This window comes from Chiroxiphia lanceolata, chromosome 8, assembly GCF_009829145.1.
Source record: "Chiroxiphia lanceolata isolate bChiLan1 chromosome 8, bChiLan1.pri, whole genome shotgun sequence".
Taxonomy (NCBI): Eukaryota; Metazoa; Chordata; class Aves; order Passeriformes; family Pipridae; genus Chiroxiphia; species Chiroxiphia lanceolata.
Window position 1 is genome coordinate 13148550 of NC_045644.1, and position 17545 is coordinate 13166094.

At 41.2% G+C, this 17545-nt stretch overlaps 1 protein-coding gene across 3 annotated transcripts in view; it reads left to right on the plus strand.

Moving 5' to 3' along the window:
* The window catches only part of NT5C2 (5'-nucleotidase, cytosolic II), a 60602-nt gene that overhangs the window by 27994 nt on the left and 15063 nt on the right, over window positions 1-17545 (plus strand). For 2 of the 3 annotated variants that reach the window (XM_032694609.1, XM_032694610.1), the window contains one exon: window positions 1962-2035. In XM_032694609.1, coding sequence (XP_032550500.1) covers window positions 1962-2035 — 74 coding nt within the window. Of the gene's footprint in view, window positions 1-1961; window positions 2036-14434; window positions 14495-17545 lie in introns of those variants that run through there. The other variant, XM_032694611.1, reaches the window with a different exon arrangement.

The following is a 17545-nucleotide window of genomic DNA, read 5'->3' on the forward strand; positions in this document are numbered from 1 at the left end:
GAGAATTTGAGTGAATTATGAGTCCATCTCATATTTCCAAAAGTCATTTCTTTACCAGTTTCCAGTTTTTATCCCATCACTTTGTCTTGTTTAGGTAATACATAAATCTATCAGAAAAGAGCGTCATCTATAACCTCTGAGGCCCCTTAGTGACAAGCCCCATTGTCAAAGGCAGGCACTTTGCCAGGAAACAGTGACTCCCAGAGAGAGTGTGCAAGGTTAGGGGGAAAGTATACTATTGCCAGAGTAACTGTATTCCAAGTGGATTTGTGTGGAACAACAACGATATCCAGTGACTGGTTAAATTAGCCACAGATGTGTTTTCTAGAACACTGTCCAAGAAGATATACAGTGCTTTAGGGCTTGGTTCAGACATAATGATCTTCTGAAGTCAAATCAGATCCAAGCAAAATTGCATCGGTACCAGGGAAGCTTTAAAGGAATTCTGTAATATGATTCAGACAAGTAGATGAATCAGACTGCTGCGAACTAAGGAGCACATCAGTGAGAGATGAGGTAAGAGGACTCGCATACAAGTGCGATAGTTTGATGTTGGCGGTTTGCTGTTAAAATCTGAGCTGTGGATTGACAGGGCAGTGAAACGGGCACGTTATGCCGGCCACCTGCCTGGAACGTGCGTGCGGAGGAGAATCTCCCAGTGGCTTTTTTCAGCCTTTCAAAGCGTACGGGTGCTTGGCTGTGCACTTACCGTCTCCATTGCTGTCTCGCTGTCCCTGTGCCACTCCTCCTACCCGGCAGGGCTGCCGACTGCGGATTTTAAGAGGATAATGACTCCGCTGAGGGCAACGCACTTATTAAATATTTGGAGAATTTTCACTTACTGAAATCAGAGTACAAGTGAAGGCTCTGGGACTTTTCTCATACAGGAGAATTTTGTCTTGGCATCACAGCTCTAGCAGTACATGGGATTTCTGTCCGAGATGGGTGTTGAAAAGCTCAGCTTTCCTCCCACAGATGAGTTCTGACTCTCGTTCTTAAAGTTCAGATAAGACAGACAGTGGAGAGAAGTCTTGTTGAATTACAGATCTGCTATATGGTTTAAAGTTCTAGGGAAACATAAGCAGCTTAGTTACTCTTGTAGTTGGAACAGGAATCAAGAAAAGCTTTTGTTGTGTTCTCTGACCTATTTCTTTACCATCTTATGTACTTGAACTAAATTGAGTATGATGTGTTAAAATGTTGTTATCTAAAAGGTCCTGGAAGAATCCAGCTTAGATTCTCATTGCAATGAGCATTAATAGTAAAAGTAGAATTTACAAAATAGCAGTTTTGTTGATGAGTTGCAGAGGAGTTATAAATAAAAAGAAAAATTTTCACAATAGAAATGGCATATTCTTATGTATGAAAATTTTTCTTATTTGCTCTTTTTCAGAACTTTATTAAATGTTTTTATTGTTTATTTATTTATTTCTTTATGGTTTTAATGCTGTTGGTATAAATGTGGAAACAGATATGTTTAGATCTGCTCTGAATTTCCAGATGTAGTTCCAAAGAGGATTAAAATGTAAATTTATTCACAGAAATATTATTTTATGTTATTTGCCTTGTTACCTCATTGTTTTAATCAAGCAAATTATATTGCTTTGCACCCACTGCTTCCAGATTTGTATCCTTTGAGGTCTGAATTCTGCTTCAGGAGATTTTGCAATTCTATTCTTAGGAATTTTTGCAGGTCACATGCAAAGCCGTGTGTGTGTGTGCATGCATGCGTGTATGTCTTTGGACAGCATACCAATAATTAGAATAACTCTGCAAAGTCATGGCTTTGCTTCAGGAGGACTCATGGCAAAAAATGGGATTTGCCTCTCTTTTCAGGTATATTTTCTGATTTTGACCTACGAGAGCCAGACATCCTGACAGCTGGCAAAATGTAATTGTTCTAAAACATGAGTATTTTGAAAATGCTCATAACTATGGTGATGTTTCTTCTCTCTTTTCAGGGTCTTTGTAAACAGAAGTTTAGCCATGGAAAAGATAAAGTGCTTTGGTTTTGATATGGATTATACACTTGCTGGTGAGTATCTTCTTAATTTCTTTGTTCACTGAGTTAGTTTGGAATATTACCTCTTGCTGAGCAAAAAACCAGTTACTCTTGGGCTACTCCATTTAGCAGGTGCTTTTTCTATTAGCAGATGTATCTTTCATTATTCATTGCACTTTCATTTTAGGTGTTTCCCTTAAATTTTTGTCTCAAGCCATGCTACTGTAGTACAGTTTCAAATGATTATGGGTGCCAAGGAACCCAAAACTTAATAAGTCTGATTTTTTCCTTAGATTCCACGATATTTTGATAATGCCCCTTGTGCATGCTTGGCTTTGAATAACAAGGTGGTTTCTTTTATCCTTTATGCATATAGCAGCTACACCTTTAGCCAGCACATTCTCCTGTGTCCTGGGAAGGTCATTTTTGAATAGGATTTTCTCCTTCCCTCTCTCGGTTGGCCACATCAATGACTCGTTTTCAGAAGAGGCATGGCAGGGGGAGTGCCTTCTGTCAGCTGAACAAGTTAATTTAGAAAGCTTTGCCCATTCTTTATGACAGATAAGCTTTGGGAGATTGTGTAATTGATTAGTTTCATAAAATTGTTTGCATGACTTCTCCATCTTTCAATTATTCAACAGGCAAGTTTGCTGAGACTTTTGACGAGAGGGAATAAAGCTACCATTTTCTGCATAGTCAGACTTGCATGGTGTTATGTATTTTAAGGAAGGAAGAGATAAAAAGCTTGCTTCCACTTTCCTAGGTTATAATATCACACGGGCTGTCACTTTGGATGTCGTGTACAGTCCTACCTTCTTTCTGATTACCATTTCCAGTGTTGTGGACAAAAAGTTCCTATCACCCTTGATATTTCAATTTAGAACTGCTGTGTATATGAACTGAGAAAATAAGAGGTAGAGTGTCAGGGTCACCTAATAATAGGTTAATGCAGTATGTCAGCTATGGTCATCTAGTTATGTGTACTGAGAAGGAATGAGAGATGAGTAATGTGGCTGGGGACAGTGTGAGGGTCACAGGAGCCAGGGTCAGAGGCTAAGTGAAAGGCAGGAAGGTTTCTGTAGGTTCCTGGTTCAACACAATGCTGCAAGGAGCAGTTTCAGAGACTGTGACAGGTAATTGCAGTTTATATTTTTAAGTTTATACTTTTAAGCAGCTATCCATGAGGAAGTAGTTACAAATGAAAGGTTTGGTTGCTCACCACCTTATATACATCTGTTTACAGCTCCTGCCACTTTTTAAGTCATGAACTATGTTGTTGCTAATCTGTGCTGGATATGATTGCAGGCGCGTGCTTTCAGTTTGTGTTTCCCAGCTGTGACAGCCTTGTAACAGTGCCTTTAAGGACTGCATGAAAAACAGTTGTTCAAGAATAAATACTTAAAAAAAAAAAAGAAAGAAAAGAAAAAAGTTGTGGGTTTCACTTCAGTAACAGAAAAACAACTTCTGTGCCTTTTGCAAACTGGTGACGCTTCCCAAGGACTCAGATGGTCCCAGTGGGGCTGGTGTGGAGCATGAAGTGTGTTGCTAACTTTCTTCTTGACAGAAGGAGAGCTTCAGCACTGTCCTCACTTGTCCAACTGTTCATTTTACTCAAATGTTGCTTGTTCCTGTAAACACAGAGCAAATGTGTTGTTATCTGCAAAACAATGCTTGGTTTGGTGAAAGGAAAAAATGTGAATGTTTCAAGCATCCTAAAACAGTACCGGGGACATGAAAACCTGGGGCTTCCAAGGCTGTAAGATCACAGTGCTACAGTTAAGCAGGCAAAGTCAGTGAGTTCAGGGGAATTCAGTAACAGGGTATGATGCAGAAGAAGAAATGGGATGTGGTCTGAGCAGAAAACTGGAAATCTGGACCACTCTGGAATAAACTGCTGACCTGTGACTTCCTCTGTGGTACAAAAGAGATAATAGTTGCAGATCATTTTACATGGAGTTGTGAGAATGTAATTAGGTTGGAAAGTCATTTGCAGATGAAAAGCATTATGCCTGGTAAGTACTACTTCCATTTTTTTCACTTGACTGGGAAATTAACATACCAAATTATCTGTTTAGTTTCTTATGTCTCAGTCACCATTTCTTCTCCATGTGAGCTTTTATTATATGACCATTATTTGCTATATATAACTGTTGCATACAAGAAAAAATATTTATTCAGTGTAGGGGCTTTAAAGAGTGTAGCGTTGGAATATGATTACAATTATAACAGATTAATTGGAAATGAAATGAAGAAGTGGGACAAGTGAAGTGTTACAGTAGTAAGTTGTAGTGCATTCATTAGATCCTGTTGTGTTTTCTGTTTGAGCACGTTATCCTTTACCCACCCTTTCACATGGACGTGCTACTTGTCTTGATTAAAAAAGAAAAAAAACCACCAATGTAAAAAGCTAGTTTATGTGTAATTTAACATCTGGAAATGGTATCTGCATACCAGATGGTGCATGCTGAGCAGAAGCCTTTTGGAGACCATTCAAAATACATAAATAGGCCAAGGAAAAGAACAGAAGCATCTCAGAAGTGTGATCAGCTCCTCATCTAGTTTTCTGCTTTTGTCCTTTCAGACGTTGCTAAGTCACTTTTCTGTAACGTAGTTTAAAAATATTCCAAACACAGTCTTCCTATTCAGTGGTTGAAGGCAGGCAGAGTCACTGACCCTGCCAAAATCTATATGACACTTTTTTGCTCGTTCTCTGTTGTGAGCTTTCCCATCAGATATAGACTGATGACATTCATCTCACAGCTGACAGTCATACACTTCGACATCTCAGAAGAATGATTTTTTGTAAAGAGGTACTCTTGTCACTCATCTCTCTCTTTTCTTCCCAAATCGATGGTCACTGATAGCACCAAAATTCTTCCTTAGGAGGTGGTTCAGTATCAGAGAAGTCAGAATCATTTGATGTATTTTGAACTTTAGAAGCTTGAGACAGTTTTATTCTTGTACCTTATGAATTTAAGGACGCAAACCTACTTACAATAATGCTGTTTTCTCTCTAGGATAATCTAATTTTGGTCAAGACGTGGCATTTCCATTTTGAAGTATATTGTAACAGCTACTACGCACATGCTGCTGTGATTGTGTGTCCTACTACTAGCATGTCTGAGAATGTCAGCTTGCCAGCTGAGAGCAGTTTTAGTATCATCATGTTACATTGCACATAAAATAAATTTCATGCATTATTATATAGTATGTATTATATAGTAGTATTTCTTAGATCTATTACATTAAAGGATTACTTAACTCAGAATTGAAAAAAAAATTCAAGGTTGCCTGATACAGCATTGCCACAGTGGTTTTGTTTGCTTTCAAGTCAAAATTAGGTTAAACTTAATTTTTGTGAATAACCCCTGTGTTCTCTCATTGTGTTTGTCTCTTTCCCTGCATAGGGTTGAGAAATACTGCTAATGGCTGGGTTGGGCAAACAAAGTCTTTTTTGGCTTGAAGAACCTGAAGGTTTTAGCCTTTTCTTCTGAGAAATGATGAAATTGCTGAATTTGTAGTCACTGTGATTACAGCTAGAATTAATTTTCACTGCTGGGAAAGTAAAATGAAAACAAATTGAAATAACTCTCAGAGGTTTTAGATTCCTTGTTTTGCTGTAAAGGATTGCTGTTGTATCCTCATGGGGTGAATAAGATCTCCTACGTGTATGGAAACTCCCAAGTCTCTCTAAGGTTAATGTGCTGGATACAAGAGGCTCAGAAATATGTGCTATGTATGAAGCTGGCTGTCCCCTTCCTGTTCAATCTGTTTGGGAATCACATTTAGTACATAAAAGAGTGTTTCTTTTAAGCTAGGTGTTACTGGAGGCAAATTGAAGGAGGAGGAAGAACGGCAGGGTTTGACTGTGGTTTGTGTGCTTAGTTAAATAGTTGTACTTAAAATCATAGAGGGCTTGACACAAGCAAGAGTCATCAGCTATTTCAGCCCTTGCTGTTAGCAGAGGTCAAGACAAGTTTCTCTGATGTTATACAGCCCTTCATTCTCTGCCTCTGGTCTTGCTGCCTGCCAGCCAGGGAGTGAGGCTGTGCCGGTTCCCCAGGGTGCCTTTGCTCCTTGGGAAATAATGGTACACTTGGGGCTCCAGATATCCATGAAGGGCTGTGTAGGCTGTCAGGGTAGAACTGAGAATTTTGGAACAATTCCAATTTAAATCCTTAAATTAGAGAGATTGAGGCTTTTTTGTAGTTCATTTTTGTTTGCTAAATAGTAGTTTCTTTTATTATCTGGATGATTCATCTCTGCTTATTTATCCTGATCGGCCAGACCAGCAGTCAGTAACAGTTCTGGTCTGCCTTCCTTTTTTACTAGTACTGTCAAAACTGCCCATGCTTTGGTAAAGGAGAATGTTACATGCAGTCCAAGATTCATAGCCTTGGCTGTTTTGTGTTGACTAGTAAGTGCAGGAAGTAAAAAAAAGGTACATCAGTAGAATCTCTCTACTGCGACACTCACCTGAGATTAAGAGTTGGTGGTGCCCTTTGGAAATGCAGCAGAGAGAGATCGGTTTCACACAGCATTTTATTTGGCTGCTTCCTACTCAGTGTGAGCTGTACTTAATTAGTAGGTCTGGATCCAAGCAATGCAGGAGGCCTTGGCATTACTAGCTCTTAAATGGGACAGGTTGCACAATGAGGTGATGGATAGATGTCCTTTGACAGGAACAGAGCTAAAGCAGTGGGGTTCCCAAAGTGGCTGTAATTTCACACCAGGTCACTGGCAGATGGAGAGGGAATTACTAAGAATTACAAACTTAATTGTACTTGAAAAGATTCTTCTGTGACTATTCTCCTTCTCCAAAAGTTACAGCCTTGTTGAAAGTTTTATCTTCTGTCTCTGAAGTAGGTTAGAGGTAATATCAGTAGACAGGATGCTTTCATTTGGAATGCTTTTCCTTGCTTAATTCATTGCTGCTTCCATGTTCTCCAAAATTGATAATAAAATTATCATTGGCTGCTGAAAACTGTCTCAATAAAAAGAAGGGGAAATGAGGCTTGAAAAATAATGGGTTTATTGTGTGCAAACGTGATTAATGCAACATAATCAGATTGGAATATAGCTTGTGTCCTGGAAACATGGCCAACTTAATGCCAAGATTCGGTGCACTGCAAAAATTTTATTGCAAAATTGCTTATGCTTTCAGCTGTAGCATTTCCCTTCTCATCACAAGGGAAAAGACATGGGAAAGACAGCTTTAGTCTTTCCCAACTGACTCCAAAGTACAACGTGCATAAACAGGTTTTGCTTCCTCAAGTAGGTGTTTGTGTCTAAGCCATCCTTGCAATTTGGAAGAGAAGAAAATTTTTCACACCCTCACCTTATTTTTGAAATGCTTTTCTTTACCTGTTGACTCTGGAAAAGATACACTCAGCCAGAAGGTAGGATTGGCTTGTTGCTGTATGTGATCTGGGAGAAAAGGTGACATCTGAATTGAGAACTGCTTCTTCAATCCATTCAGTATTTTTACTGTAGCTGGGTTGTATCAGTTTCTTGTGTTTCAGTTTCCACAACTGAGAAATGGGACTAATAAATTTGTACAGTGTATAAAGAAAATTCTGGATTGCACAAATGAAAACCAAAGTATAAATATGGGAGTTTTACACATAGAAGTTTAAACTGAATACTTAAAATACTGCTGAGCTTGTAATGTAAACAAGTGCAACGTGTCTGAATGTCAGTTTAGGTGCTGTTACTATCTGTTTTTTGGTACTGGACTCCAATGCAAATGTTCTAATGAGGCTCTCCTGCTGAGGTTAAAGGTTTGCCTTTAGTTTTATCATGATGTAGAGACTGCAGGCTTTGAGACTCTTTTGGGGAGATACTAAACAGTTTTGCTTCTTTCCCAGTTCACTGGATAATGGAGTTCTTTATGTCATTCAGAAATAGTGTGGTGGCTAGAGAAGGGAATTGGTAGATGTGCAACAGTAGCCTTCCAACTGTCCTAGCCAAAACCGAGAGATGCCCTGACTATTTCACATCTGCTGTCTGCGTTTTCACATTTGCACATTGCCAGTTTGACAGGTGCAGATTTTGCAGATTTCAGAGGCTGATTTAGCCATTAGTGTTTTAAAGCTAAAGGCAGATGGAGAAGCTAAATTGTTCCAAGTATGCTTTGAGCTGGATGGCTTTTCAAATACCAGTGCAGTGGCTATTGTCCCTGCTCTCTTTGTGCTGCTGCTCTTCGGAGTTGACCATTTAAAGCTGTGTAATGAGCAAACCGAGGTCTGGAGCTGTGGGATCTCACATGCTGGCGCTGGGAATGGGGAGTGGAGAAAGCATGTGTTGCTTGCTCTGTCCCAGTAAATCACTGACTGACAAACTGCTAATCTGCTGTCTGTGGATTCTTGAAGAATCAGGGTGATAAACAGAAGCTGCTGAAAGAACGAGTCTTCACAGTGCAAGGAAAGTTTCAAAAGCTGCTGCATTCTGTTTTCTTGCTCTTAAAAACATGATAATAACATCAAGATGGGTCAGCAGGCTGTTAGTATACCAACAACCATCTCTCCTCTTTGCCAGATGGCTGTAAATAGGGAAGTTTTTTTAAGTCTAATAGGCCCCTTTATCTAGTAATCTTAATACAGAAGTACTATTAAGTTGCAAATACCGTTGTGATGACTCAAACAGCTTACTCTGTAGGAGGAACCAAAGCTGAGAGTACAGAAGGCTTTAACTCTGAGATCACATGTGTGCTATTGCTTTGTGAATGCCTTATTTTAGCACACAACAGAAAAACTTATGTATGTGGCTTCTTGCCAGCATGGGCACTTGTGCTGCATCTAAGCTCAGGTGCACAGTGTTAAATTAAGTGTAAAGCAGCTTTGGAGGCTCACTCCCTTAAGTGAGAAGAATAAGAAGGTGGATCTGTTTGGACACTGATACATCTGAGTAATGCCTTAGATATAGTGTATTAATGGCTACTATACTTTTAAGTAATTTCCTTCTTATTTCTAGATGCTAGCAAATTATGTTTGAACTTGAAGACCATATACCTATTTCTTCCCTGTTCATAAGTCTTCATTGAAGAACTAAGCCCATAGTTTGGCACAGCAATTTGTTTCCATGGAAATGCAGGGATATTTCCAGTATGGGATTATAGCCCCCAGTGGGCTCTCAGAGAGGTAAATTGTGAAGGCCACTTGTTAAGCACAAAAAAAGATTCTCTTGTGTCAGAGAAACTATAAAGAATTTCCGTAAAAGAACAGGTGATTGTGTATTCATCTTTAAAATATTACTCCAGTTCAAAGGAAAGTTATACCAACTACTAAAATAAACAAATTGAAGTTTCCTTAAAATGCAGAATCTTTTTGAATTGCTTCTCTCAAAATGCAAAATGTGACCTCAGTGCTGCTGTTGTTAACCTCAAGGCATACATTTTGATTCAGCAGAAGAAATCTTTCCAACACTAAGCTCTGTTTTGCCAGCCTCTGAGGCATATCCAAACAGCACAAATCTTTGTTACATCGAAGGCAAACAAAGTGCAGCAGCAGAAAGCTAAAAATATTTGGAATTTACCAACGAGAGCACTAATAAGCCTGCTTTGGGAAGAGATAAAACTGATGATACTTGACAACACTTGTTTTTAAAACAAGTAGAAATGCAGCCCTAGAAACAACCTGAAGTGTAGACCCAGCAATTCACAGCCAAGCTGAATATGCAGTGCTGTGTCAGTCCTTGAAGCAACAACAAATCCTGTCTTTACATATCCTTTTAGCATGCAGAGCAGGAGAACAGGAGCTGATAGAGTTCCAGCTTGGAGGTTTTAGAGCTGAAAGCTGTGCTATGCACTTGGGGATGTTTGCAGGAGCATTAGAGGTAAGGAATTTTCCATTGCTCTTTGGCTGCAGTGGGTGCGTAGCTGCCTCATGGGCTCTGCTGCAACTGGGGACTGCAGAGCCTTGGTGCTGCTTCGTAGGTGAGTGCTGGTTTCCTCCCAGAACCTGTGTTTGGCATCGTCAGGAAAGGGGGCTGCGCAGCCACTGGAGCTCGGATGCAAAAAATTCAATCCTCTGATGGTTAGTGACCCTTGCCTTAGTTCCTGTTATCAGATTTACAGTCAAAAACACCTGTGGTCACAAAGACATAAGTGTAAGATCTGGCTGCTTGTGCTCAGCAGAGCAGCTTGTGTGTTGAGCATACAAAAGTATCCTGGGATGCACCTGGAGGTTTTGTCAAGATATTGATTGCTGATCACTATATTTCATTTTTAATGAAATATAGGAGGCACATTAAATAAATAAGTCTGCTTAAAGCTCAGCTTTGTCTTACTACACAGATCACTTCTGTGTTTGAAAAGGTTTCTTTGGGTAAATGAGAGTTATACTCATTATGGCAGCAGTTTCTTCTCATTTAGATTGAAAAATTGAAAATTCAAAGAAACAAAGCATAATGTTATTAGCCATTTTGTTTATTTGGTACTATGAAAACTCAATTTAAATATAGGCTGAAATGCCACAATTCTGCTTTGCATAATACAGTGCGTTTTTATTTATGGTTTAGTGTTTAAAGTCAAACCCCAAGAGTCAAGAGGACTGGGGTCTGTTCCTGCCTGTTTTTCAACTCATTTTGACTGTAGACAAATCCTCTATGGTCACAGTTCAGCTGAGTTCATAAACAAATGGCAAGTCAGTGATTCACCACGTTCCTAATTGAAAACATATGAGTTGTCCCATGGGTTTCGTTTGGGGTTTCTTGTGGTTACAATTAGGCACGTTTACCACTTTGTCAGTTTGTTTACAGGCAGTGAGCTCCTAGGTCAGCACAGCACAGCACAAAGGTGTTGGACTGCATTGCCCTGCACGCAGGGCACGTGTTTATGTGGGCAGAGATGAACCCAAACTAGTATTGTACACACCAGGGCTATAAACACGAGTGTATGTTTTTCCCTTCATGTCCTGTGAGGATACCGTGAAGTGAAATGCCTGCAGTGGCCGTGGCAGAAGTTGAGGTAAAATTTGATGTGTCTGTGGAAACAGAAATGCGAGGCAAAGGGAGCTGGAGGTTTGTGCTTATCCCTACTCCTGGGATTGCCAATCCAGCTGAGCGTTCGTATGAAGGGTCCTGCAGTACAGGTACTTCTGCAAGGTTTATGGAAAAAACCTTTCTTATGGAAAAGAAACTGCTCTGCTTGATTTCCAGGGCTAAGCAGCAGCACCTTGCCAGGCTGTGCAAGCCAGGCGTGAGTCTGGGCTTCCGTCAGAGCTGAGCAGTCTGACTCCACTGTCAAAACTGGCGGTAGTTAACACTCAGGTGTGAAACTTAAACATGACATTTCAGATTCCTTCCTGTGTAAGTAACGAATTATTTTAACGTAGAGAGCAGCATAGCTTGAAATGTTACCATCTCCCTTTTGTTATGTTTAACTGACAGCGCCTGGCGATACCGCCCTGGTTAGAAAAGGCCCTGTGTCACAGAAGCTGAAGTCATTAGTATTCTAGAGCAGAAATCCTCCTCTTTTCTAACTATATATGAAAACTGGCATTGCTCTGTAATGAGTTATGCAGATAGATACCCTGAAAGTAGGCTCACTATATAGAGGTCAGATAGCATTCCTCACTACTTGGTTACTTATGAGGATCTTCAGACCTTTGGCCCTACAAATGAGAGTTTCCTCAAACTTCAACAGTATGTGAAATGCCTGCCCAACACTTCCTAGTACATTTAAGTGGTATTGTTGCTTCAGTGCAGTTTGTTTTTTGATTAAGCCCAGTGTCCCAAACCACCTCCGAGACTAGTCACTTGCTGTTTCCCTCTGGATTCTCAGCTGGAGTTGCAGGTCAGGTGATCAGAAGTGGCAGGCAATGAGTATTTGGTGCTTGTGTGAAATAGCCAGCAGTGTGGTTGATCGTGGAGGGGTGACTGTCACAGACACAGTGTAGTGAGCACTAAATGCTCAGCTCTGTGCAGAGGAAATACTGACAGAATGGAGAGCTCTGCGGATAGATCTATCCCTTTTTGGGACACCAGTCTAGGATCTCATTTGATAGACATTGTTTTGGCAGGATACATAGATACTTGTACTGTTACAGGGGACAGGGTTGTAAAAGGGGATCTTGGTCCTCAAGGCTTTAACTAAGCCCTTTTTGTCAGCACAACATTGATATAAATGTGCTTCTAATACATACGTGCATTATTATTTATTTGTGGTAATTCAGAGCAGCACTTTGATCCTGCTCTTTAAGTCAGGTTTGTGTAATTTCAGAAATGTATTTGCACAAGCTTAATTATGCATGTTGTGCCTGAGACATATAAATCTGGATACTAGCTCTCTACCTGCCCATGTATGTCCTTAACTGCCTGATTTGCATGGCTTACTCACTGGAGAATAAGCAGCAACTGAAATAACCTGGTTTTAGTTATTTTACTTTCATTTCTTCAAGACTTAACACAAAGTAGTTGGGCTGCATTTCCTGTGCTTCAGAGAGAAGGCAAAACCCCATGCGTTATCTGTTTTGGCTTATCTGTCTTCGTGTGGCCTCTGGAGAATCCAGATAGTGGGTAACATTTCTGAAGACTGAGTGTTTGTTGAAGCTTTTTGCAACCCTCTGGAGGAGGTCGTCACCTCTAGTTTGAGAAATACTGATCTTGTCTGGACACCTGAAAGTCAAAAGCCAATTATTTTCATCTGCCAACCAAAACAGTGGGGGTAGACCAAGGTGTTTCAATTCCCAAGAGGCTTATCAGTGGCTAGGACTGAGGACAGTGTGGACAGTGCTCCCAGCACCTGTGAGGGGAAGGAGTCAAGACAGTCTGTGCCCAGGGGGTCAGAGCAGGCAAAAACAGCTGCCCCCATGAAGTCCCCTGCTAATGTGGGTTTTTGGTGATATTGCAAGCACCTTTCCCTGGGCTGCTCTTGCTTTCCAGCTGGGAGGAAAGGTAGGTGAGGATTTGGCTGATGGAAGGGATGAAACTCCTTCAGGAGGTGCTAGGGCATCCTAAGAGAGCGCTCAGGCAAAAGAGAGTGACATATGGGCAAAAACTGGAGGCAGGGATGAATGTTACTTCAGGTCATGATTTAGTGGTCCTTGCCCTGCCTCTCCACCCAGAGGAGCTGCTCACTCTGCGGGCTTCTGTTGTTGCAGTGACTTCCTGAGCTCGTTTTTCCCTTCCTAAATCAGGATGCTGGCAAAGGGGAGCTGCTTCCTCAAAGCTGCCTCAGTGGTGTGGGAAATCAGCATGTTGTCACTGTTCTCAATTCAGGGCTTTTACCAGCACCAAATCCATAGTGGTCAGAAATGACTAGACTGGACTGGCTTGCAGGTGTGCAAATACATCTCACAAAGAGGAGACAACTGAAACAGTACGAAAAGCGTGGTTATTGCAGCTTTAGCTCCTGCTTCTCTCCTAAGATACATGACTACCCTGTAAGGTGTGTCAGCAAGCCCTGGAACAAACAAGAAGCTGCCCTGCCTGACTTAGAAATATCTGTGTGTGTGGAGGAGAAACAAGGGAAGATATGGGCAGCACTTGAAGAGCTGTCTCCTCCCTACAGCTTAGATGGAGCCATCACATGCACTAGAGCCTTCTCCAGCTATTAATTTTGAAACAAAACAGGCTTTAAACGTTTATTTTCGGAGAAGCCTTCCAGGAGATCTGCATACTTCTGTGGGTCCTTTTTTAACATCATTCCAACTCAGCTTTCTATTTAGTACAAATTGGATCTCAGAGATAATTCTTGATTACTCTGTGCATACCTGGAAGTTGCAAAATAGCTCTGGTCTTCTTACTGTGTGTACTTGCAAACCAGTGCACTGCAGTACAGTGCAGCACTATGTGCAGGTTTGGTGCTGGTTTGTCCTGCAATGCTTTGCCCATAAAAGCCCAAGCATAAGCATTTTAAAGTGTACAGTTGATTGTAGACCTGCTACGTCTGACCTGGTGTGCGAGGTTCTTGCTGGGAGCACCTTCAAGATGTAGGGCAAAATTCTCTTCTCAGGTTCCTGGAGTAGCTCCTGACTCCGTCTTCCAAGTCTCCAGTGCTGACACATACAGGCGTTTTATGGTGCAAAAGAAAGTAAGCACCCTGAAAGGAGTAATCTGCCACCGACTGAGGAATGAACAATAATGGGGCAAATCCCCAAAAAGAGCATGAGACCATTTCTTGAACCAGTTGCTCTGCGTCTGAGAGAAACATGAAGGGTTTGTGTCACTTGGGCAATGTGCTTGTAGCCTCCTACTCCTAATTATCCCTGAGCTGATGATCTAAGACTGCTTTGTGGATATGAGGACAGAATTTTGCCTGCAGGATGCACGATTTCCAACTGTGCCTCTTCTATAAATCAGTTATAAGTGTATTTGGAATAAGTGCCAGGCCAGCTTCTGAGCTTACCAGAGGACAGAGCTCCAGCAGACAGAGTCCCACATGGCACAGAGCTGTTGCAGTTTTAAAATCAGTCTGATTTTTTTCTTTAACAGGGGAACCCAGTGTAACTCCGTCAAGCCTGGAGTGACACTCTGAATCTGCATCTGCCTCATGTGAGTTAAAATCCTGGCAGCAGCATTTTGCATAAGCTGGAGCCTCTGTAGAGAGCTTTTTTTTCTTTTTTTTTTTTTTTTTTTTTTTTCCTTTTCAGGAAGGCTATAAAATTGTTACTGTATGTGTCTTGGCAGCAAAGGTAAACACAACCACACAAATGCATGAGAATGCATACCTTACTGCACAACCCCTGCTCATTCCAGATCAGCTTCCCTCCTAGCACGTACTGTGGAAGGGATGCCTGCACTCATCACAGACCTGAAGGCTTGCAGCGTTCACTCCCGGGGTACTGCTTTTTACTTTTTGATGGTGTAACGTTAAGCCAAGTGATGGTATGAAGGGGAAGCTGAAATACTGTTCACTGGCTTCTGTTTTTTTAAAACCTTTGGTTGTTTCTTTCCACCCTGGTTGCATAATCCATGAGCACTGGGTGCTGATTGCCCTGTGTTGAAGCATTTGCCTGTGTTGGAACCCAGACCATTAAAATAACATTTCCTCTGGGTCTGGGGACTTGGCATGGTGGCAGAGACATGGCCATCGAGCAGTAAGAAAGAGAAAAAGAAATCAGAATAAGTTGTAGCATGTGCTTTGGTTTTACTGTCATCCCACATGTGCTGGGCAAGGACAGTCTGAAAATTGGTTTGCGGCTCTACCTCTTCCCCTGTCACAGAGCTGGGGATGGTTGTAGACTGGGCCCTTCTCAGCTGGGTGAAAGAGCTGAGCACGAGAGACACTGTATGGCAAATGGCTGAATTCATGCCATTGCCATGGCACACAAATTATCTCCAGTTGTGGAATCAACAACCAGATCCGAGGGAGGGGATATTTCAGCAAAGTTTAAAACTAATTTTTCATCATGCAGCTGCAGAAAAAAATACTGATCTTTCCTCTATTTCCTCATGGATGCCTGAAGTAAACCAAACGTGAGACAGAATGACCAGCCTGGAGTACAATAATGAAATACATTTTATTATCCAGTAATAACGTCTATAACTAGGGCATCTTCCCTGAATGTGCAGTTGCAGCAGTGTTATCCTGTTCAGTGTTTGATCTGAAGGAGGTGGATTGTGTGTTTGCCTGGAGGAAGCTCATGTTACTGACACAGGCTCACCAGAAGTGTCAGAGGGTTTTGGCTTGATGCAGCAAGCGCTGTGGTGTAGGGTGCTGTCAAGGTGGGCTCAGTGAGCTCTTTTTCTCTTCCCAGCTGTGTGTTCAATTAAAGGAAAATTTGTCTTGAGCAGTAAGTATGCTGGTAACTAGAGAACATTTATATCCCTTTTAGGAGTCCAGTTTCCTGTGTCTCCGTTTAGTTCATGTGTCAAGGAGAAGGCTCTTGTTTTCCAGATATTGTGGAGTAGTAGAAAAATAGAGAAGGGATCTGAGGCATGAATGAGCTAATAGTTTTGTTTTATTCAAAGAGACGTCAAGGAAGCAAAATCTAAAGCTTGAGAGGTAAGGGGAATGACTGTCCCTCAAAAAGAAACATTCAGATTAATCCAGTTGCAGTACTGCCTCAGCAGAGACTTGGAATGATGAAGGCTGAGGTTGATATTTGTTCTTCAGCATTTTTCCTAATGGTGCTTCAACTTGTTTCCTTGGAGAGTTAAACGGAGGTCTGTAGTGATTAAGGTAAGACAGAGAGGCAAATACAGAAAGGAAGAAGTGGAGTGAGGGCATTTTGTGAGCAGCTGACCTCATGTCCACCACAGGTGTTCTCTGGTGGAGTGTTAGTTAACAAGATACACAGATTATTCATTCTAACAGAAAGCCCTCCAGTTTCCCTGGAAAGGTTCTGCTGGAGCTGTTGATAAACCACTGCTGGTTGTCCAGAGGAGATGCCAACATGCTCCTTGAGGTTCCTTGTGTCTGGGCAGCATCATGATGGTTAGTTCAGAAAGAGCAGGGTTTCCATGGAGAAATGTTTGTCTGGGAGCAATGTTTTATGGATTAAGTTGACAACAGGGTCAAATTCCCAGGAAGCTAATGATGAGGAGTGCAGCAGCTTCATGGACAGAGCAGGGGACTGGAGTCTGCTTCACATAAAAAGAAGTTTTACAGTGCCTTCACCTTCTAAGAACACATGCAGGTATATTTGTAATCATTTTCCTGGGGAATTGCCTCTACTGTCCTGCATCAGAGGAATTCCTTTTTCCAGATGATGCTCTGGTGTCAGTCTCAAAATTTTGTTCATCACCTAACTGGCTATTGCTCCCTCCAGCTCTAGCTCACTCCCCAGAATTGCCTTCTCAGTCACTGATTTCTTCATTAGCTGTATTTGTTATTGCTTATTCCTATCTATAGCCTAATCAACCCTTCCTTTCCTAAAGGACAGAAAAGACTACGTGCATTGAATGTTGTTGATGTTTGCCATTGGTGTAATCTTGCTTGAAGATTTCGATAACTGCTTTATTGATTTGTTATCTGTTTAAGACCATTACAGGTTTGCTTGTTATGTTTTTAATGCTCTTAGTTTAATGGAGAAAATTAGCTATTAGGATTCTGGTGCTTTTTGGATTCTTAAAAGATGTGGGAGCCTTCTGTCACAGTTACTATGATCTGAGTCTTTTGACAGTCTTGCTTTGTCTATAGTCCTTGCCTTCTTAATATTTTTTTTTAGTATTTTATATATTGGTTTTCTCCTCTCAGATTGAACTTCTGTATCCTGCAGGGTATATATATGCTGGTGATTAGCTGGGCAGTATAGATGATTGTATTAATGTATATTGTGAGGCCCACAGATGTGCTAGATCTCTGTCAGGAAAAGGAATCAGTCTTCTGATGAGTGTACTGTGTAACTTGTACATGTTTGTATTTTACTCAGCTGAATTTGAAATGTTTAAGTGTTTGAGACAGTTGGGCCCACTGAACTCATGGTAGTTCTAGTTGCAGTAAAGGATTGTATTTATCTTAGGACCAGTTTAAGACAGTGACACTGTGGTGTCCCATCCTTAAGGGAAAGGGAGCATGCAAGTTATTTAGGTGCTTATGGTCGAAAGGAGTGATGGAAGTCAGAGGGTCTGCAAAGGTTTATAGAGTTTTATTAGTAAATT